General features: G+C 33.7%; 3 protein-coding genes across 5 annotated transcripts; 2 read left to right on the forward strand and 1 right to left on the reverse strand.

The window, feature by feature from the left end:
* The first annotated feature begins 339 nt into the window (after window positions 1-339).
* LOC111808493 (Nucleotidylyl transferase superfamily protein) lies at window positions 340-7,200 on the forward strand. Of its 3 annotated transcripts, XM_023694500.2 has the most exons (13): window positions 341-523; window positions 622-720; window positions 1,599-1,683; window positions 3,255-3,324; window positions 3,787-3,847; window positions 3,943-3,996; window positions 4,583-4,739; window positions 4,828-4,924; window positions 5,178-5,287; window positions 5,827-5,933; window positions 6,621-6,731; window positions 6,855-6,987; window positions 7,130-7,200. In XM_023694500.2, the coding sequence occupies exons 1-12, from the start codon at window positions 434-436 to the stop codon at window positions 6,969-6,971; spliced, it is 1,158 nt and encodes a 385-aa protein (XP_023550268.1). In that variant the 5' UTR covers window positions 341-433; the 3' UTR covers window positions 6,972-6,987; window positions 7,130-7,200. The 3 variants fall into 3 exon arrangements, with proteins under 3 accessions (XP_086973156.1, XP_023550268.1, XP_023550267.1); XM_023694499.2 differs by having other exon boundaries at window positions 6,855-7,200; XM_087117030.1 differs by lacking the exon at window positions 622-720 and having other exon boundaries at window positions 340-523; window positions 6,855-7,200.
* A 3,020-nt stretch (window positions 7,201-10,220) lies between these two features.
* Window positions 10,221-12,068, forward strand: LOC111808498 (uncharacterized). Its single transcript, XM_023694507.2, has 3 exons — window positions 10,221-10,412; window positions 10,504-10,709; window positions 11,515-12,068. The coding sequence occupies exons 1-3, from the start codon at window positions 10,320-10,322 to the stop codon at window positions 11,822-11,824; spliced, it is 609 nt and encodes a 202-aa protein (XP_023550275.2). The 5' UTR covers window positions 10,221-10,319; the 3' UTR covers window positions 11,825-12,068.
* Window positions 12,069-12,666: 598 nt separating this feature from the next.
* Window positions 12,667-17,486, reverse strand: LOC111808496 (uncharacterized). Its single transcript, XM_023694504.2, has 6 exons — window positions 16,684-17,486; window positions 16,039-16,250; window positions 15,245-15,533; window positions 15,043-15,128; window positions 14,874-14,965; window positions 12,667-13,696 (listed from the first exon to the last, which is right to left on the reverse strand). The coding sequence occupies exons 1-6, from the start codon at window positions 17,005-17,007 to the stop codon at window positions 13,464-13,466; spliced, it is 1,236 nt and encodes a 411-aa protein (XP_023550272.1). The 5' UTR covers window positions 17,008-17,486; the 3' UTR covers window positions 12,667-13,463.
* Window positions 17,487-21,150: the final 3,664 nt, after the last annotated feature.

Consider the following 21,150-nt stretch of genomic DNA (forward strand, 5'->3'; position numbering starts at 1 on the left):
TCGGACGGTGCAGGTAGGGTAAGGTGGGTGATACCATTGAGATTGTGGCCTATCTTCTTAATCGCGTGTTAAATGAAATTCATACTTTTGAAATTCATATTACATAATTAAAATGTCTGAGTTCATATCAATTGATGATTCAATTACAGTCCACTATATTTCAAATACAAATTCAATACCAATTCATAAACATGTTTATTTCTTCTAAAATCTACTAAAAATAACAAAATAATCCTAGGGAAACTATGAAGAATTTTAATTCATAAATCATGTAATCTAAATTATAATTTTATTGGACTCAAATAATTTAATAATTCATAATTTATTAAAAAAAAATAAAAAGAAAAAAGAGAAAAAGATTGGGGATTCTCTGGTTTGGCATCGTTCCAGAGGAGGAAGAGCTGAAAGAGAGTGGACCGTGGAAGGAGAAGCGATGACGGATACGTTGGTCAAAGCTGCCGTCGATGCCATTCACTTGAGCCCTACTCAGGCTGTTCTCTACCTTTCCGGCGGCGCTTCTCAGGTCTCCATATAACTTCTTTATTTCATACACTTCTGCTTTGATTTCCGTTCATCACCATCTTCTTACTTGTATTCGGATTATTATATATGAACGATTAGGCCATAGGATGGTTGCTTTCAGTTCCTGGAGCTTCCGGTACAGTCCTCGAAGCTGTCGTACCTTACTCTAGGCCTTCCATGATCCAGTTACTCGGCAAGGTTAAGCACTGTCCCTAAAGAATTCTTTATTGACGCTTAAATTTTCATAGTTGTGCGATGAATGAAATTTTTCATCGACTGGAACATCTGCGAGAATTGGTGGCTAAAGCTAGCTATAGCGAAAGAATTGTGCTGTAGTTAATGTCTATTTTACTATTTCTAGTCATAGCGGGGGACAAACTGAATGAAATCGACTGCAAAAGAAGATTGCAATTATGCATTCTTACTCATTTTAACTCGACATCTTTCTGGATATTTAACCTGCACCGGAGTTCATAGCGGCAGTCGAATTTGATTCTCATGGATGAAGTATCCTATATAAGGGTGATCCTGGTGCTTATAGTAGGGTCAATAGTTTTTTTTCCAATTTTGATGATTTTAAGGAGTTGATGAATTCTTATTAGTTTATTAAGGAAAGAAAATATGATGTATTAGATCAATTTGTAGAAGCAGCTAGCGTTGGCTATTCAAGGGTTTAAATGCTTGCCAAAGACTGTTGATCTTTCTATGGCTGTGTTCGAGTATGTTATCAATAGAAGGGCAGAAAATTAAGCTTTCTACCAAAATATCCTTGCAAATTGCAAATATTTAAAGGGAGTAATGGTTTCACTACAAACTAAAACCTCTTTCCAAGTTGTAGATCACATGAATATCTACAATATGTACCTAACGTTCTTGTCTACGGTTTTTGTAAGTTGAAATAATCATATGGGAACAGCTTTGAACTTGGGCAGCCTCGTTCTTCGAAGCACACTTTCAAGCTATTCTAGTTCTTGTCTAGGATACCTATAACCATCCAAATCATAATGGAAAAATCTCAATGAACAGTGTCAAATATGGCTAAAATCAATGCTGATACTTTTGTTTCTTTGCTGCAGGTTCCCTCTCAATGTTGTAGCCGAAAAACTGCTGAAGAAATGGCTTTGCTGGCTTATAATCGTGCTCTAAAGCTATCTAGGCCAGGTTTGTAACTGTTGTGAAATTCATCTCTATGGTATCCTGATACAATAAAAATATAAATTATTTCTTCTCTTATAGAAATTATGGAAGTTCATTTGAACACGATGAAAACTTGGTCCAATTTCATATCAAATACTTTTAAAGGCTATTTATCTTATACACATTTAAAATTTTTAGCTTGATACATCAAAATTCCAATACAATTACCCGTACACTATTCATCAATCAATTTGGGCATAGGACATAATTGCTATTTAATTGCCGGAAACTTGCTTTGACATTATTTGGAATTTCACTTGCTTACTTGTTTCTGCTATTTATCTCGAGTATTCTCCTTTTATACGTGTAGGAAAAAAACACAAGATATACATGATATTGTTTCTTATAATTGATAATTATTGGATCAATTAAAATTTATTTCCTGCTTTCTCTCTTACCAGGACTCTGATTTTTTAATTCAAAATTTGATTGTTAACATTTAAACTGGTTATCATTTATCTTTCATTAAAATTTAGTTTCTTTTGGCTTATTTGTGTATGTCAACACATGTTAGATGAACATTTTCTTTTCTTCTTTCTTTTTTTTTTCTTTTTTTAAAAAATCCTTTCCTCACTATGACATCCAATTTTTTCCATGGGTGAAGTCTTCTATTTGAAAAGTGTATAAAAAGATCAGGGTGATAAGAAATCCCCAATGAAAGAGGTACATTAGTAACATTCCCATTCTACATTGATCGAGAAAGTGGTGCAATTACAAACGTTCTTACATAAAACACTCTTAAGTACCAATTCTGGACTGTCCAAGATCAAAATGAAAAAGTCTAGATTGTTACTCATCCTTCTTCTTCCTCTTCTTTTGGGATCAACAAATGTAGGGGTAGAAGATTGAACTTTCAACCTCAAGGAAGGTAATAGGCATGTTTAGCTTGGATTGGAAAACATTCTAGGTGCTATTGAAAATTTTTGTTCTTCATTTCAATCGGAAAAAAGATATTGAAGCATTTTTCTGAAGCTCTCTTCCTTTATCCCAAAACCACCATCTCGACAGATGGATTGTAAAACGTTCTAGATGCTATTGAAAATTCTATCCTTCATTTCAATCCTAAAGGAGATATTGACGCATTTTTCTGAAGCACTATAAAACCACTATATCGATAGATACTTAGGAAGTTGACCATCAATGTCTCTACAGGTTTTTTGTCCTTTTACTTTGTTTCAATATTCACTTATATCAAAAGGTGCAAACAAAGGAGGTTGGGATTTAAAGGAAGCAGGCTGCCCCAATCGAAGATTGGGGCACGTGTAATGAAGTAAAGTTGCTATGGGTTGAATTTATTACACCCAAATATTTGTTGAATTGAATTCTTTTATTGTGTTTTAGGACCCAGTGTATATTGCAGCAGCAAACAAATGTTTGAAGTCTGGATTTTCATAATTGAAAATTTAGGTTCCAATGTGTTAAATGAGTGACAGTAAAAGAGTGCAATAAGTATTTCATGCTAACTATATTTGTCTAACGGAATTCTGTCACTGTGTTTCAATGAACTTGCCTTTATCTAGTGATCTGATTGACAGGTTATCCTGTTCTTGGTGTCGGTTTTACTGGTTCTTTGGCTACCACTCATCCAAAATTTGGTGATCACAGGTAGTTTGTCAAAGTTTCTATTGACTTGGATGCTTTCATGCTATATGTGGTTAGGACATCCATTAGGGCAGAAGTTAGGAAACTCGTACTACTAGTATCCTCTTACAATCACCTGTTTCTCTCCAAATCAGTCTAGCATTGGTGTTCAACAATGCAATCATATTTATGGTTTTTGTAAAACTGGTCTAGCACAAAATCGAATTAGGTGGAAATAGGTAATGGGCTGTTGCAGTTTGAGTAGGCCTAAATGATAAATGAAGTACAATTCCGTTCTTATGTAGTATGATGTGTAATAGCATGCAATACCTGCTTGTAGATTTTTCCCCCTATTTCAATATATGTCTTTTATATAAAGGTCATTTCACCTTAAAGTTTTTTGTTCACTGCCTCTTCTCTCTCTCTCTCTCTCTCTCTCTCTCTCTCTCTCTCTCTCTCTCTCTCTCTCTCTCGTATTATGTGTAGGATGCATATGTCAACAAGATTGTCTAACCGACGTTGGGTTTCCACAATCACACTGTCGAAGGTAATTTTTTAAAGAGAAGAGAATCTAATTCATCTAACCCTTTGGCTTTTAGGTCAATCATCTGATCTTTGTTAGTTATTACTTGATTATTTTAGGGTTTACGTACACGGGAGCAAGAGGAGATACTCTCAAGTCATCTTTTACTTGAGGTATGTTCAGGGATCTAAATGGTATCGTTGTCATCAGGCATCTCAACAGCTTATATATTCTTCTATTATTGTAGCTGAAGTGTATTCTTCATAAGAACATTTAGATGATGTAAAACTGAGTTGGGAGATATAGCTAAAAGATTAAATAGTGAGGTGGTAGTGTACAAAACAATGAGAGAGAATTGAAATTCGAGGGGGTAGGAGGTAGGAGGAGATAAACCTCATATATAAGTTGATAATTAATATCACTAAGCGTTCCATCAGGCAGTAGGAGCTGTAATTGATGGCTAAATCTAACCATAACAGGAAATTCTAATAAATTGAGCCTATAAATTTGGGAATACCCTAGTCAGTAGGATGCCTTAAAGCAACTCTAGTTTTAAAATTACTCTAAATTCCGGCTGATGCTATGCTGTATCAGATATACTTCATCCAATTTCTCATATAGATTTCTTGGAAAGCATATTTGTGCCAACGTGGAAACTGTAGTTTTTAGGCTTTTTATTTTTCTGAAAGTTGACTTTTAGTTTGGTTTCTTGCCAATATCATTAACATCTTAGTCAGCCTTTCTATTTTCTGGTCTTAGGCAATTGCTAGCGCATGTAAAGTTCCTGGAACCTTTGTTTCAGATTTGACTCGATCTGATTTATTAGAAGAATGTGAAACGCTATTCTCTGAGGATGAAGAACTAGAGCAACTTATAAGCGGGGAAGTTTGCTTTAAGGTCTATCCATTTTTAAGGGGTAAAATTTCTATTGATTTGAATGGGTTATATATGGTGGCAGCTAAAATTTTCAAGAGCTCATATCAATTATTATTATTATTTTGCAGAGACCTTTACAACAGATGCAGAAAGAAAAATAATACTCTCTGGTTCTTTTAATCCGTTGCACGATGGTCACGTCAAGCTTTTAGAGGTTGCAACCAGGTATGTAGAGTTGTTTAATATTTTTTAAATTTACGATAATTCTCTTTGCCTAGACTCACTCTTGACCAACATCCAATATATTTGGGAAGCTACATCAACCCCATGAAATCTACCAGATATTGAAGTAGAAAATTAAGAGAATAGGGACGCCATAATGAGGCTGATAGACTCTTTAAAGAACTCTTTTCCAGATCTTAAGTCGATAATTTTCTCCCTAGTTCCTCGATATCTGAACTTTCTTATATTTGTACAGCATTTGTGGTGGTGGGTATCCTTGTTTTGAATTATCGGCTGTGAATGCTGACAAACCACCCCTATCAGTATCACAGATCAAAGATCGTGTCGAGCAATTTAAAAAAGTTGGTGAGTCTTGTTTCAAGAATGTTCCCTATTTCATATGCTGTATTTTAGGTTAAATTATCAAATACTTGAGTTTCAATTATAAATTATGCCCAAATGATGAGTGGAAATTGATGTAGCTAAGATCGATGTTACTACTCATTTAAACTCAAACCATCATGGATATCATTCATAGTACTTACAAAATCAATTTTTGCATATTATGATGTTGTAAATAATGTTATATGCTTCCCAGTTTTTACACACTAGCCATTATGTCAATTTTCTATCTACCATTCTAATAGAAAAACTTTTCAGATGCGATAGTAAAAATGATAGTCTGAAGGTACCTTTGAGATACAATTGAAACCTATCTCAAAGTTAAAAAGGGATATTTTGCAGAATTTACCCCATAATTTCTGTGGCTTTTCAGTTGTACCAGAGCTGTTTCCTTTTCTTCTTCTTTTTTTTTTCCTTCTATTTATTTATTATTATTGCTTGCAAAAGAAAGAGGACATTGATTAAGGTGAATATTTACCTTTCAATTTTAATCTGCGTGGCAGGAAAGTCAGTAATCATTTCTAATCAGCCTTACTTTTACAAGAAAGCCGAACTTTTCCCTGGTAGTGCCTTTGTTATTGGTGCTGACACTGCAGTAAGGTTGATAGATGTAAGTTTCGACTAGTGGAACTATATTTATGTTTCTTCTCATCGAACCGTTTTCTGATTTAACATATTACGAGAGAATAACTTCACTTCCTTTCCTCCAAACGTGAACTTCTGTTTGGTGCTTTTTCCCCACATTATCTTGTCCTTTGGTGTGCTTTTGTTCTTTTTATATTTTAGGCTAGAAAGCAGGTCTTAAGAAACCCAACATAAATACTATAGAATATATGTAATGGCACAGGTCATAACGCACCATCTGTTAATGCTGCCATCACTAATTTCCTCTATTGATTGTTATTTCCTATAGTTTGTTTGATGATAATTTTATTTTTAGAAATTTAGCTTATGAATATGTTATAGAATATTAAGTTGTATGATAGTCTCCTGAGTTCTAAAGATACAAGAACAAGTCCAAAAATAGTACGCATATGAAAACAATCAAATCGATATGTTCTTTGTTAAGTTTTTCCCTTTTCAAGAATACTCTTGAAATCTTTAATCAAATTTTGGGACTGAGAATTTTTTTTGCTTTTCAAAATTTCTTTGAATGATGTTTGAAGACAGAAGACAAATAATAAAAAGGCTATGAAATGGCCCTCTTGATTTCACTTTTCAGTATATTCTCTCCTTAATGGCAGTGTAAATCTGATGCAACCCTACATTGCTTACATGGTTTTCCATTGATGTGCAGCCCAAATACTATGATGGGGATTACAAGAAGATGCTGGAAATTTTGCTCCGAATCAAGAACACTGGGGCGACGTTCCTTGTTGGTGGTCGAAACATAAATGGCGTTTTCAAAGTACGTAAGCTTGAGTGATTTATAGGAAGTTTATATATTACCTTTTGTTTCCTTTGCCTACAAATTGAGAATTTATCCTGATGCTCCTTTTTCTTCGCCATTGTTACTAATGGTGTCATTCAGGTTCTTGAAGATGTTGAGATTCCACAAGAGCTAAGAGACATGTTTATCTCAATACCTGCAGACAAATTTCGTATGGACATTTCCTCCACCCAAATAAGAAAACAACTTGGAATTTAATCTTCTAGGTGATTAGGTAAAGAACAATTAAACTTCTTTAAAAGGAAATCTATTTTACTTCTAGTTTCATAGTATGTACAGTTTGCTTAAATATATTTTACATTGGTGTAAAGATTAGATCATTTTTGGCATTCAAGGATTTAAATTGCTTGTTTTAGGACTATCAGCATACCCAGAATACTATTTTCAGTGGTGACTCATGAAGTCATAAATGAATGGTTTATAACTATATTCTGATGCTTATTTTATTTTTTATTAAATCTAAAGTGTAAAAGTGTACCATTTGGTGCATTATTTGAAAATTGTTCTAACTTTGGTCTTTAAATTTGGGATGTCAAGTCATTTTAATTATGCATTCTTCATTAATTATTTATTAAAAGGGTTTTTTTTTTTCTTTGAAATTTAACTGGCTTTCATTCATTTGGGTTACGTGGACATACATTTGTTCATCAAATCAACAAACAAAAGATATGTGAAATCAATAAAATGTGCAATGTTTGGCATATGTGTTACCACACTCTCAATGCAAATAATAGCTTGGCCCTTTTGGCCTCATCGCAAATAATAGCTTGGCCCTTTTGGCCTCATCGCAAATAATAGCTTGGCCCTTTTGGCCTCATCGCAAATAATAGCTTGGCCCTTTTGGCCTCATCGCAAATAATAGCTTGGCCCTTTTGGCCTCATCATTGGGTCCGGCGAGGGTGCCCCTCGCAAATAATAGCTTGGCCCTTTTGGCCTCATCATTGGGTCCGGCGAGGGTGCCCCTGAGAAATACAACTCCCGTTCATGTTGATGATTGATTGGGTTGTTGATGATTGATTGGGTCCGGCGAGGGTGCCCCTGAGAAATACAACTCCCGTTCATGTTGATGATTGATTGGGTCCGGCGAGGGTGCCCCTGAGAAATACAACTCCCGTTCATGTTGATGATTGATGGAGTGGTACAATACAACTTGGGTCCGGCCAGGGTGCCCTTGAGAAATACAACTCCCGTTCATGTTGATGATTGATGGAGTGGTACAATACAACTTCCGTTCATGTTGACGATTGATGGAGTGGTACAATACAACTTCCGTTCATGTTGACGATTGATGGAGTGGTACAATACAACTTCCGTTCATGTTGACGATTGATGGAGTGGTACAAGACAACTCCCATTCATGTTGACGATTGATGGAGTGGTACAATACAAACTCCCGTTCATGTTGACGATTGATGTAGTGGTATATGGAGTGAATACAACTCCCGTTCATGTTGATGAAGATTGATGGAGTGGTATGTGTAGATGAGTTAATCTCAATTGTTTGGATGATAAATTTTTCAAACTCAAAAAACATTTATTAAATAATGAATTCAACTTAAACATTTATTAAATAATGAATTCAACTCAATCCTTAATCATAACATTTTTTGAATTGGGTTGGTTCTAGTTGTTTGAATGATTTATTCAATTTTTTTAATAAAAATAAAATATCTATTTATTTATTTTTAAACATTTAATTAAAATTTTCAACTCAATTTTAATATATATTTGTTAAAACTAACTCCCTTTAACACGGAGAACAAATAATCAAAACAATAATTGTTAACTAAAAATAAAATTAATATATGTATATATAATTGTATCACAACTAAAAATATATATTTAAAAATTAATAATAAATTTTGATTTATTCGGTCTAATTCATTTTTTTTTAATACCCTAAATTAAATTAATGTACATAAAATATTGTTGGGCTCTAGTTGAGACAATTTCGTGGTTAGGTTGATTGTCCAGCCTTTAGATCGGCCGCATTAGCCAAATAATTCTTTTTCAAAATTATTAGTGTTTGGTTAAAGTTTTTGGAAGGATTGATAATGTCTTTGACTAAGAAATCATTTTTTTTTATAATCAAACATAATATTAGATATTGTGTTTTAATAAAACGATTTATTTTTATTTTTATACGAAATATATCTATAAATTTTTTAAAAATATCGCATATATCTATTAGACACAAAATTAAAAATTTAAAAACATATCTGACACTGAAAGTTCAATAACGTGCTAAAAAGTTTTGAAAACTGTTCCGACCTAATCAACAAAAAAGTATTTATAGTTAGAATAGATTTATTCGTAATTTTTAAAATATATTTTTCAAAATATCTAAATATTAATTTTTAAAATATCTAGACAAATACTCATACAATCATTTTTGGTGAAACTAAAATATAAAAATAATAATTTGTAATTAACCAGAAATATCTTAGATATTTTAGAGTTAGAATTATTTATAACCCAGTGGAATTGAGAAGCTGATAGGCTAAAAGATCTACATGAGCCCACCTCCTACATATTATATATATATATATACACATATATTATGTATAGTAACTAGAAGATCCATACCATTTTCTGCAAAGTCGAAAAGCTTAACATAGGAGAACAAAAATAATTGACGTGTCAAACGACATTGAAGATATAACTATTGTTGTTTGTGTGATGTCATCCCGAGAAGGAGGCATATGGAGGAACTCCCAACCTAAATTCACTTTTGCTTCACTGTCTGTCTTTAAGTGTTTTACCCAACGAACTATGAATAGTATTAGGTAACCAAAGTTGGATCTTGATTCATTAACGATGGTTAGCATCATACAATTTTGTTAAGGATGAGAAACATGTAAGTGGAACCGAAAGTCCAATTTTCATTAATGTTCACAACCTTCAGATAGAATTCAACTAACTAAATCGAAATAAGAGAAAATACACTGCTAACCAAATCCTGAAAATAAAATAAAATAAAATATACTAAATTTGTTAATAAATTTTTTTAAACTAATTCTTAAAATATTAAGAAATTTGATTTAAGATATTAAAAATTTTATGTTAAATTAAAAAATTTAGAAAAATCTAGTTATTACTTTTATTTATATATATGTATATATTTATTTATTTATTTGAAACGACAACCCCATTCAATTCATTAAATATCCAAATCATGAACTCACACCAACCCTTTATTGAATTAAATGAAAATAATAATAAATTTAAATTTAAATTTAATTCAATAGGAAAAATTAGAATTTAAATGCATAAAATATTAAATTTAAATTTTTTTAGTTTATACACTTCCAAATTTTGGGTATGAAAATTCCTACTTATATCAAATTAAAATAATATTTTTTACCAAAGAAATAAAAAATAAAATAAAAACAAAAAAGGAAAAGTAAATATAGAAAATAAAGTAAAAACAAAAAACATCCAAAGCAATGATATGTATTATTTCTACTGACAACAATAGAACTGGCAGTGGCCGCCGCTGATCAGAGACCTCACCGGAGTTGGATTACAACCGCAATAACGACAATAATGGCTACTTCTTTGGCCTCCGTAGCTATAATCGCTTCTCTGCATCTAATTGCCTTCGTCTTCGCCATCGGAGCTGAAATGCGCCGGAGCACGGTATCTCTTCCGCTCTTTTCTGATTTTTCTGTGGATTTAGGCTTCTGTAAGCTTCTAACTTCTTGTTTGTGTGCGTTTATGGGCCCTGAAGGCAACGGTACAGCCAGATGAGTACGACGAGACTACTCACTGCGTCTATGACTCCGATGCGTCGACGGTGTACGGTCTTGTGGCGTTTGGTTTGCTATTGATTAGCCACACAGTACTTATGGTTGTCACGAGGTGTCTCTGCTGTGGTAAAGGCTTGAAAAGCGGAGGATCCACCGTCTGTGCCATCATCCTCTTCATCGTTTCCTGGTATTTTTCTATTTCTTCTCTCTCTGGTTGTTTGTAAATCGATATCTCGAATTGAATAGAATATTTGTGAGAAATTATTGCGGTTCTTAAATTATACTCGAACCTACCGACGGATCCATTCATCTAGACTTCCCCTAATCCTGTTTCTAGTTATGTGAATCATTTGGCCTAGAATTTTGAACTGTTTTGATTAAAGTTTCTGCAGATTGGAGAGCTTGTCTCTAAAATCTTGGCATGGCCTTTACTTTCGAGATCATTTCTTGATCCCACTGCTTTTGCTCAAATCTAAATAATCTTGTGATAGAATTCCATTCAGAAGAACTTCACCAATTCAGCTTAAGATGGGATGAAAATGAAATTCTTGATTGTCGAAAAAGTACTATAATCCTATTCTAGTGATTCTTGGTTTGTCCAAATATCTGTTTCAGCATTCATTTTCAGTACTGACTAACTGAACATCATGGACTGAATATGTCTTGAGTTGATGAATTATGTTTCTGCTTAGTTGCTTTCACCATAAATGGATTCTTCGTTTTGCTTAAAATGTTTGTATGAGGATATGATTGAGAGACTCTTGTACAGTTTGGGATTATGAACTGATGCTAACTGTCACGGTCCTACATTTTTTACCGTGCAGCGTGGTGATCGTGACACGCTCACGACCAGCCTTAAAGGGAATTAAGCCCCATAGTTAGGTTGTGACACTAACTGTTGAATCCAAATCGAAAATTCTAAGTTGATTCATCGTGGTAAACCCAATCTGTTTCATATGTTCTTAGAGCTAAATTTTGAGAAATGAATCTAGGCATCTCTTCTTGGGAGCTGAGTCTTTGTTGCTAGCTGGGTCTGTGAGGAATGCCTACCACACCAAGTTCAGAGGAGCATTGCCGATCAAGAACTTGTCGTGCTCCATGCTTCGGCGCGGGGTGTTCGCCGCTGCAGCAGCCTTGACATTTCTGTCATTGGTGTTTTCAATACTTTACTACATAGCGCACTCCAGAGCTGATACAGGAGGCTGGCAGAAGCACCAGAATGAAGGTGTTGGCATGGTGCCCCCTAGTTTTTCAGGGCACGAGCAGCACGATCGATCAACGGGAGGATTCGAGAAGGCTTAGCCTAGCCATGGCAGGATTTGATTATTAGAAGTTGCAGCAGACTCAATGTTGATTAGAGTTTTTATGGTGGGAAAACACAGGTTGAACCAAAATGTCAAGTTCTTGTTGCTAAATTATAAAGATGTAAAGTGGTTTCAAAACATAATTCAGGTGTGAAAAATGTAGCTTTTATATCATATCTGCTGTGGTTTTTAACTGCCTCCAACATTCAATGTTTATCTGAATTTTGAACCATTTATTTTTATTTTTTATTTCTTAAAGCACAGGTTATCGTTAGGCGAACACAACTCTCCACAATAGTATGATATTGTTCACTTTGAGCATAAGCTCTTATGGTTTTGTTTTGGACTTCCCCAAAAGGTCTCATACCAATGGAGATAGTATTCTTTGTTTTGCTTTGAACTTCCTTAAAAGACCTCAATGGAAATAGTATTCATTTTGTTTTGCTTTGAACTATCTTAAAAGACCTCAATGGAAATAGTATTCATTGATTATAAGTCATTGGGAGACAAATTTTAGAAAACAAAATGCTTATTGTCTAAAATAAAATGCTTATTGAAAGGAACCTCGAATATGAACCAAACACTAACAATTATAAATAATTTTTTACAGAAAGAAAGCACTTTGAGGCCTCTACAACCACTTTTAAAAGGGGCATTACAACATACATACAATGGATTCAAATTGAAAACAACAACAAATGCAAGGCATTCATGAAACAGTAATAGAAATTAAGTATGGGCACAGCCAAGCCAATATATGATGCAGGCAGCTATATCATTATTTGATACACAACAACAACAACAAGTTTGTTTGAAACACCTAAACAATGGGATCAAACCTGCATAAAAGATTCACCCCTTCTCCATTCAAACAAAAACAAACAAGGAACACAGTGATAGAGCTTGAATAATGGCATGGTTCATTGATAACGAAGCTCTTCATAGTAAAATTATACAGTTTTCAATAGCAACTAAGGAGCATAACCAACATTCAAATACATTGGAGCGGGGGGGATCCACATAAGCTACCTTAGCTTACTCCTACCATAACCTTCCTATCAAAAATCCTCTCCATAGTTTACACTCTAAACATCTTCATCAGCACACTAAAAAGGGCCTCTTTTTCTTTTTTTTTTTTTTCTTTTTCATTTTCTTTTCTTTTTTCCTTTTTTTTTTTTTTTTTTTTTTTTTTTTCTTTTCCTTTCATTTCACCTACAGTTAATAACTTATTAAAAAGAACTTTCAGTAACTAAAGAGAAAAAAGAGAGGATAAAACCTGCTAGGCAGCACAAGCAGCAAGTATCACCAACTTTGGGGGCAATGTTTTTGCTACACTCTTCTACATCTTCATCCAACTGTTTTTTTTTTTTTTTGCTTTTTCTTTATTGCTTTTTTCCCTTTTTGACCTTTGTCTGAACTTTTCTCAATTCGTCATCTACCAACCTCACCACCATCCCATCACAAACTGTTGTTATTTTCACCATCCCATCACAAACTCTTCCTTTTTTCCTTTTCATTTCCATTTCCATTTTCTGAAGTAGAACAGCATCACAAAGAGAAAATTACGACACGGTACTGAATTATGATATCTTGACTTCCCACCTTTAGGTTTATGGATTGTAGATGTTGCAAGGATTTCACCGTCGGCTGAAGAAGATGAAGTCGGGGTGATTTACGCAACGTTCTCTTAACCAATCCTCGGCGTCCTGCAAAAGTGAATTTGCCAATTGCCACTCATATCCGCCATTTGGAGTCCATAAAGACCCTCTAAACTTGTATGAAGCTAGACCAAAAACTGGTAGGGACATCCTAGGAATACCATCTATATCACTAGGATACGTTACTACAGGACCTTGAACACTACGTGCCCCTGTAAATAAGATATATGAAGGAATTAGTATCGAAGGATTTAAGAAGCAAACCAACATGAAGAGGCCAATCATTTTATCAACAATTTGGATACAACTACCCCAGATGCAATTATATTTGTAAATTCGCAATGTTGCATGAAGAAATAGAACTTGTCTGAAAGTTAGAACCATGAGGAGCCAATTACCACATAATTAACAGTTTATTGAAATTTCCATCGCAACAAATAACAGCCAAGACATAAAAATCAGAACTCAATGGACGTTGGTTTTCGTCAAACAGGTCCAATGTGCGGGCCAAATCTTTCACACACAACTATTTAAAAAACAAGCCATTGTGATATGATATAAAAAAGGCTCGGATATCAAATGGGAAAATAACCCTAGCAAAATGAAATAATGAACCTTTTCGGTATGTGAATCCCCAATTCACCAACACTACCACTCCAAAATCGATTTGATATCACTCTAAGGATTAGGTTCGACATAGATTGCCTTAAAATCAAAACTCCTAAGTCAATAATAAGTTCTTTTTTCTCAAAATTCAAACACTCCACAAGATGGGAAAATTAATCATATTTAACTGTATTTGGCATGCAACTGAATACATGAATTGCAAAATTCAAGAAGCTTTCTTAAGCTAAGTTTGAAGGAAAAAGTGCAAAGACTAAAACTCAATTCATCAGTATCTATTCTTACAACCTAATACTCAAGCTTTAAATAGCTTCCCAAAATCCTAAATGCAAGTCACATCATCGAGCAAATCAAAATGACTCAAACAATCATACTTAATGTCATAAAAAGGATAAAATTACATCAAAATTATAAAAAAAAATATATGAATAATAATCTAATGTCCTTCACGGTTCATATCAATTGGTATTTCCATTCTTAAGATACCAAGTCGTCCATGAATACTTGAATGAAGAGCACCAGTTTATAAATAAAAACCATTTCAACAGAAAGTCGGAGACTAATCTCCACACAAGTTGGAGTAAATAACATAGAAAAACAATAAATTTAGCTATGAAAATTGGATCCCTTATAAAATAGTTCCAATGAAGAAAAAGATGAAAATGGAGGGGGAGGGGGGAGGGGTAAAGACATTATATAGAGCAAACGAAAGAAAGCATTACACACAAAATATTAGTCGTTTAAGAAGAAAGAAGCTACAATTACCTCCCATTGGCGTAGACAAATAATGGAAGGTGAGGAAGCAGGCATCTAGATCCCTTAATGTTGGTCCAGTTGGAATCCTGTAAATTGGATACCTACAAATGAACCACCAAAGCACAAGTGATAAGTGCATGAATAAAAAGTCCTATTAGGTTCAAGGCTTTGACAGTACCATGCCACAGAAAACCAACTGGAAGGCAATAGATCACAACTTCGTAATGTCTTGAGCTCAGGGAACCGAAAGGCAAGATCTGATACCTGGAGAAAGTATCAAAACTAGAGTAAGGTTACAAGAGCTGAAAAGAAAGAACTAGGGTATTTTATTTTCGTCTGATTCCAATAGGGGGAGCTGTTCTGTTAAAGCATTAACTTGCCTTATCTGCCAAAGGTTCCCGACTATAAGGCAAATCACGTTCAAGATGCTCAAATAGTAACTGGCCTTGAGAATTAAGAGATTCAGCCTCATCACTAGAACAGTCTTCTTGAAGTCCAATTAGCTGATCCCGCAAAGATAACCTCTCCATTCTACGAGAAAGCTCAGAAGACAAATGGTGATGATTGAGTTGATTCCCCGTGTATTTTAGTCCTCGTTCAGGTTCTGAATCACTACTACCATCACTACTAGAATCTCTGAAATCACTATCACTGTCCTCACCTGGTTGCCTACACCACATAGGTCCATGTTCAAATTACTAAAGTATTCAGCATATTAAGCACCAACTCAATGTTAAACTTCAAACACTAAACCAACCCATTCGATAAATCAAAGTACGTTATCCTTAAAACCGAAGCAGTGAACTTATGGAGGGATTTAATTGGATTTTTATGACACCAAACCAGGAAGAATTGATCACAATCTAATACAATGCTTGGCTCTTAGCACCTTCACCAGGTTGTACTTCCCAAACTTATTACGTATTGCAACTTATAACATGGCCGAACCAAATATTAGCTATCACCTCCAATAGTTCTTTTGACCAAGAAAAATCCATGAACGGCCCAGTAACCATTCTAATTATTACGTATGGTTAGACCAAGAAACATATATACATTCAGAGAAACTGGCCCTCAACTTGAAAAATTGGTTATATTTCGCCAGTAAATCATACTAACAGCTTATCAAAATTTAATGTACTAGACAGAATATATTTCCAGTGAACAAGAATACCTCGACTTCGCAGAGGACTTCAAGGATTCACCATATATCTGTATACCAGATAAATATGGTACATAATACTGGACAACACTGTCACTGTCGTTTAATACAAGAGGCACACCTGCGCCATAGGCACTCCATTCCTTAAAAGACTCCCACAAATCACCTAGGACGAAGTATGGTTGCAATTCCGCGTCACAGGTTCTCCAACCCTTCACCGTTGTCTGCAATGAAATACAATTGGAGACGAAATCAGGGGAGCTGTTGATTATTAAGGTCATTGATCGAGGCGTTGAAGTTGATCCTAGCTATGAAAAATGACCCCTCATCGATCATCGATGAACTTGAGGTGATAGAGAAGAACATTAAGAAATACAAGAAAAGGAAAGCAATTAAAATTTCCACCGGAATCTGCATATTGCAAACTGGATTTTTTCTTCACATAATCTTTTATATGTCGTATGGCTCAGAGTTGTAACAGAGAACTTAAACATCGAACAGTAAAACAAATTGTGGCCGCTAATTAGAGGTAGGAGGGCCATACTGAGAGTCGCAAAAGGTAAAAATTAAAAATATTTGGAAATCAACTTTTTCATACTAAGGAAAACAAAATCCCAGCCAAGGGAAAAAAGAAACCCAATTCCGATAGGTTCAAACCTTTGAGGGGTACTGTGCAGGTACAGATGGCGCGATTGACTGCAAGAACCGCTCGAGATTACTCAGCGACGATACGACTGGCTCAAAAGCCGACATCGCAATGGATTTAGGGAGCTCTTCACACCCATCGCCGTATTCGGTTTCTCTAATCACCGAGGACACCGTGGTCGGTTTAAGAACAGGGGATTGGCTAGCAGAAACGTCGCTCTGAGCTCTCCGGAGCTGATCATTTTGACGGCCCTGATGCGCCCTACGAGCTTTTGTCGGATTGTAAAACCTATCGTCACCACAACCACGACCAAACTGCAAGCCTGCACCTAACATTATATTTCGAAAACCAAACGAAAAAAGTGGCTCCAGAAAATGACGATCGACAGTCGTAGAATCCTCAATAAAAGTCAACGAAATGCAAAAGCAACAATCTCGCTGGAGACTAATCGGATAAGAATCAAAATCCCCAAGCACAGAAGAGTACGATTGATTGCAAGATAAAATTAGAGAGACAATCCGCGGCGAAAAATGTGAGAGACGAAAAACAGAGCCCTCTGTGATTCGTCAAAAAGGAAAAAACAAAACAATGGATGAATCGAATGGGAGAAGATGATTTCGAATGCGAAAACCTTACAGAGATTGAGACGCCATGGATCTAAAACACAGAAGGAGGGTTCCAATGGCGTCGAAACAGAGAGAGAGAGAGAGAGAGAGAGAGAGAGCAATGGAAGAAAAAACGAAGCGATTATTTGCAGAAGAGAAAAATAGAGAGATGGAAGAGAACCAGTACGCCGGTTTTTTCAAGGAACAAATTAGCCACCAATTCATTTTAACACTAAATTATTTATTTATTTCTTTATTTATTTCTTTTATTATTTCTTTTTTTCTTAAGACAAAAATAATAATTATATATATATATATATATATATATATATATACATTTATAATTATGGTCTTCAAGCAAGCAAAACATGCGCCCTAATTAAAATAGGATTTAGGAGTAGCTTGCTTTAAACTTGAAAAGACAATTCTACCCTTTCCATAAAGGTTCTTTTAGACAATTCACTTTTATTTGGAGAAAACTAATTTATTAATCGCAAATTTTTAATTTTATCAAATTTCATTTCAAATTTTAACCGACAAAAACGTTATTAGTTTTTTTTTTTTTTTAACATTTTATTTTATTGAAACTATTGAAATTTATGATAATTTTATTTTTTATTTTTTGCTAAAATTAGTGTGTTAATTAGAGGAAATTAAATGATGGGTAATTAGTAAGGTTAAATTTGGTGAAACTGAAAAAAAGTTGAGGCTAAATTGATACTAATTTAGAATCAAGTTGATTTTTCCTAATTTCTTTTAAGATTTTGTCATTATAATATACAATTTTTTTTTATTTTGTTAAATTATAAATTTATTAAAATTTGCTTTTATTTAGTCCTTAAACTTTTAATTAATTGATATATTATGTAACTTTAAAATTAAATATTGAATTTCTAATTTTCATTTTTAAAGTTCAATAAATACGGTTACACTTAAGTAATATGGTGATGTCATTAAAGGACAACTATATAGTTGTTAGCGATGAATTTAATATGTTATCAAATATTAATTTTTGTTGACATTTTAATCAATATATTTACATTTGTATGAATTCGACATCACATTTTCATTATATTATGAAAAATTCAGTGGTAACAAAATGTCATCCATGTATATACGATATAAACAATAATAAAAAGCCGAAAATAATAGGCACAAAAATGAACAATTAATTGAGAAATTATAATAATTTGCTTAAAATATTTGAGAGGGTAATTTGGTCCATTCGGGTGTGATTAATGAAAAGGAAATTAGAATTTTGGTGGGCCCCATTTGTCAGAACCATCTCGTGGAAAAATATCTTAAACCTTAATTAAAAAAGGACGGTGATTGGTCGGTTTTGGGTAAATGAGGATTACTTAAATAAGCCAGATCGCTACACGTGTGCATATCTTATTTCGACACGTGTCCGGCTAGAGTTTTATTTTATTCGATTATTTCAAAAAAAAAATATTATGTTTGAGCGCGTGTGTAAGCCACGCGAATGTTTTTTTTTTTTTAATTATTTTTATTTTTTTATGTGAGTTGAACTATGTGTAACAAGATTTACCTATGATGAAAATAACAACAAAATATTATATTATAATTATACACCATCTTCATTTTGATCCACACGTGCAAGCCTAGGTTCTAATAGTGTACTTGTTCGACTAAAATCTTATCATTCATAGCTCCCGAGATAGAATTGGTGTTTGGACTCGATTTTTACAACGTTCATCATTTTTAAAAAAAAATTGAACATTACCATTTATTTATTTAATTAATAACTTGGTCTTGTAATTGGTTTCTATAACCCATGCGAATTTTGTTACCAAAAGGGAATGCCCAAAGAGGACAATATTTGATAGCGGTGGATCTCGATCTGAGTTGTTACAAAGAGGACAATATGTGCCCGTAAGGACACTAGACCCCAAAGGGATGGATTTGGTGGCGGTCCCACATCGATTGGAGAAAGAAATGAGTGCCAGCGAGGACACTGGACTCCGAAGGAGGGTGGATTGTGATGTCCCAAATTGGTTGTGGAGGAGAACAAAACACCCTTTATACAGGTGTGGGAAACCTTCCTCCAGGAGACGCGTTTTAAAGCCTTGAGGGGAAACCCGAAAAGAAAAGTCCAAAGAGGACAATATCTGGTAACGGTGGATCTAGATTGTTATAAATTTCAAATCGAGTTTTGGATAATCAATATACGAGTATAATTAATATTATGTAAACAAAAATCGTGAGGAAAGTAAATAAATTTCCGAATTTGGGATGTTCGGTTAGATTAGATTTTGGAGATTATATAGTATATTAAATTAGATATAACCTATAGTTTTACTCACATGCTCCAAAAATAAAATACTAATATTGTGGATCTAAGTAATAAGATAAAGTAACAGTTAATAATTAATAATAAAATTTCGGTCGGAGGGTAGAGAGGGAAATAATTAAAGTTGGTCACGTGCGTGGGAAAAATTAAAAAATATATTAACAATTGTTGCGTTTTTTTAATTTAGTTTCAAGTAATTGTTCAAACATTTAAATATATTTTTTATTTCTTAAATATAATTTCATAAATGAAAAATGAATTAAAAATTAATTAACATATATGCATCACGAGCTCAAATTATAGGAAATAAATCATAGTTTACTAATTTCATAAGTACATAATTGTAACCATATTTTAGGATTTGTCAAAATGACCCAACAAAAAAAAAAGTCAACTCGTGCATTGACCAAAATTTCCGGTTTTTTAAAAATTTAACCCAACCCAAATTAATACAAAATCTAACTAATTTGATTGGTCAAATTATCGAGTCATATGAATACCCCTAATCTGATCGTGAGTGGACTTCACATTTAATAGGGCTCGATTTTGGACCTAGTTGGTCGAGACTTGATTTTCATATTGGCCCTCGTGCATTGACCAATATTAATTAAATAACAATTTTGTTTATTATTTTATGTAATTTCGACACCGACCCATTAAAAACAAAAAAGTTACATCGATTTGTATGGTCAGCAATTTTTGGTAGAGGAATTTATCCTTAAGAATAAGAATTGTATTCTTCTTTCATTTTAGACCATATGAAAATTATAGATAGCATATTCTATATATATATATATATATATTTCTTATAATAATAAATATATTCACTTAATATAATAATATATATATATATATATAAATTAAAAATTAAAGGGGAAATAAATAAAGCAATATTTTCCAAATAATTTATGTACTATTTGCTCCCACATGATGTGAAGGTTGGTGGTGGAAAAAGGAATTTTATTTTTAAATTCTATTTATAATATAATATAATAATACATTTATGAGGCATATCCTCTTCTCCCTCCACATGATTTCATAATAACAAATGTCCCAATTTATTTGAATTTTTTTTTTTAGTTTTAACTTTTATTGTTTACAATTTTTAATTTTAATCTATATTTGGTTGATGGGTCGATGAAGAAGTCTTATGAAGGATCGGTTTTAACTCAAATAAGTATTCTTTCGAAAATACTGTTCTACCATCGTCAGATGCTAAGAGCAAGAAACATGTTTTAATTTGAATTAAGAAAATAAGACGGTTGAAGAATATAACTTAGAGTTTACTAGATTGTCTCGTTTTGATCATGAACCTGTAGATACTGAAGCTAAGAGAGTAGAACGATTTGTTATGAATCTAAGAGAGAGAATTCACGGCACGATAAGAGGTTTAGCTTCATTAAATTATGCATTAGCCTTTCGGACAATTGCACGGTTGGACATGTATATTCCTAGATATGATGTGAGTATAGTAGGGTCATGCCTTAACGATTGCAAGATCACTCTTTGCATCTATATGATGAGATTATTTGAGGGTCGTGCTTTGTGTCAAAGTGTATCAT

Source organism: Cucurbita pepo, chromosome 13 (genome assembly GCF_057944985.1).
Source record: "Cucurbita pepo subsp. pepo isolate OVF chromosome 13, ASM5794498v1, whole genome shotgun sequence".
Lineage (NCBI taxonomy): Eukaryota > Viridiplantae > Streptophyta > Magnoliopsida > Cucurbitales > Cucurbitaceae > Cucurbita > Cucurbita pepo.

Bases quoted from the DNA above. Each gene is read 5' to 3' on its own strand.
- LOC111808496 (XM_023694504.2), bottom strand. From the start codon at position 17,007: ATGTTAGGTGCAGGCTTGCAGTTTGGTCGTGGTTGTGGTGACGATAGG. The intron at 15,129-15,244 runs GCAAGTTAATGC...TACTTTCTCCAG, and splicing joins GGGAACCTTTGGCAGATAAG to GTATCAGATCTTGCCTTTCG. The intron at 13,697-14,873 runs GTAATTGTAGCT...TCTTATTTACAG, and splicing joins TTTGTCTACGCCAATGGGAG to GGGCACGTAGTGTTCAAGGT.
- LOC111808498 (XM_023694507.2), top strand. From the start codon at position 10,320: ATGGCTACTTCTTTGGCCTCCGTAGCTATAATCGCTTCTCTGCATCTA. The intron at 10,413-10,503 runs GTATCTCTTCCG...TGGGCCCTGAAG, and splicing joins CTGAAATGCGCCGGAGCACG to GCAACGGTACAGCCAGATGA. The intron at 10,710-11,514 runs GTATTTTTCTAT...AAATGAATCTAG, and splicing joins ATCCTCTTCATCGTTTCCTG to GCATCTCTTCTTGGGAGCTG.
- LOC111808493 (XM_023694499.2), top strand. From the start codon at position 434: ATGACGGATACGTTGGTCAAAGCTGCCGTCGATGCCATTCACTTGAGC. The intron at 721-1,598 runs GTTAAGCACTGT...TCTTTGCTGCAG, and splicing joins TGATCCAGTTACTCGGCAAG to GTTCCCTCTCAATGTTGTAG. The intron at 5,288-5,826 runs GTGAGTCTTGTT...TCTGCGTGGCAG, and splicing joins CGAGCAATTTAAAAAAGTTG to GAAAGTCAGTAATCATTTCT.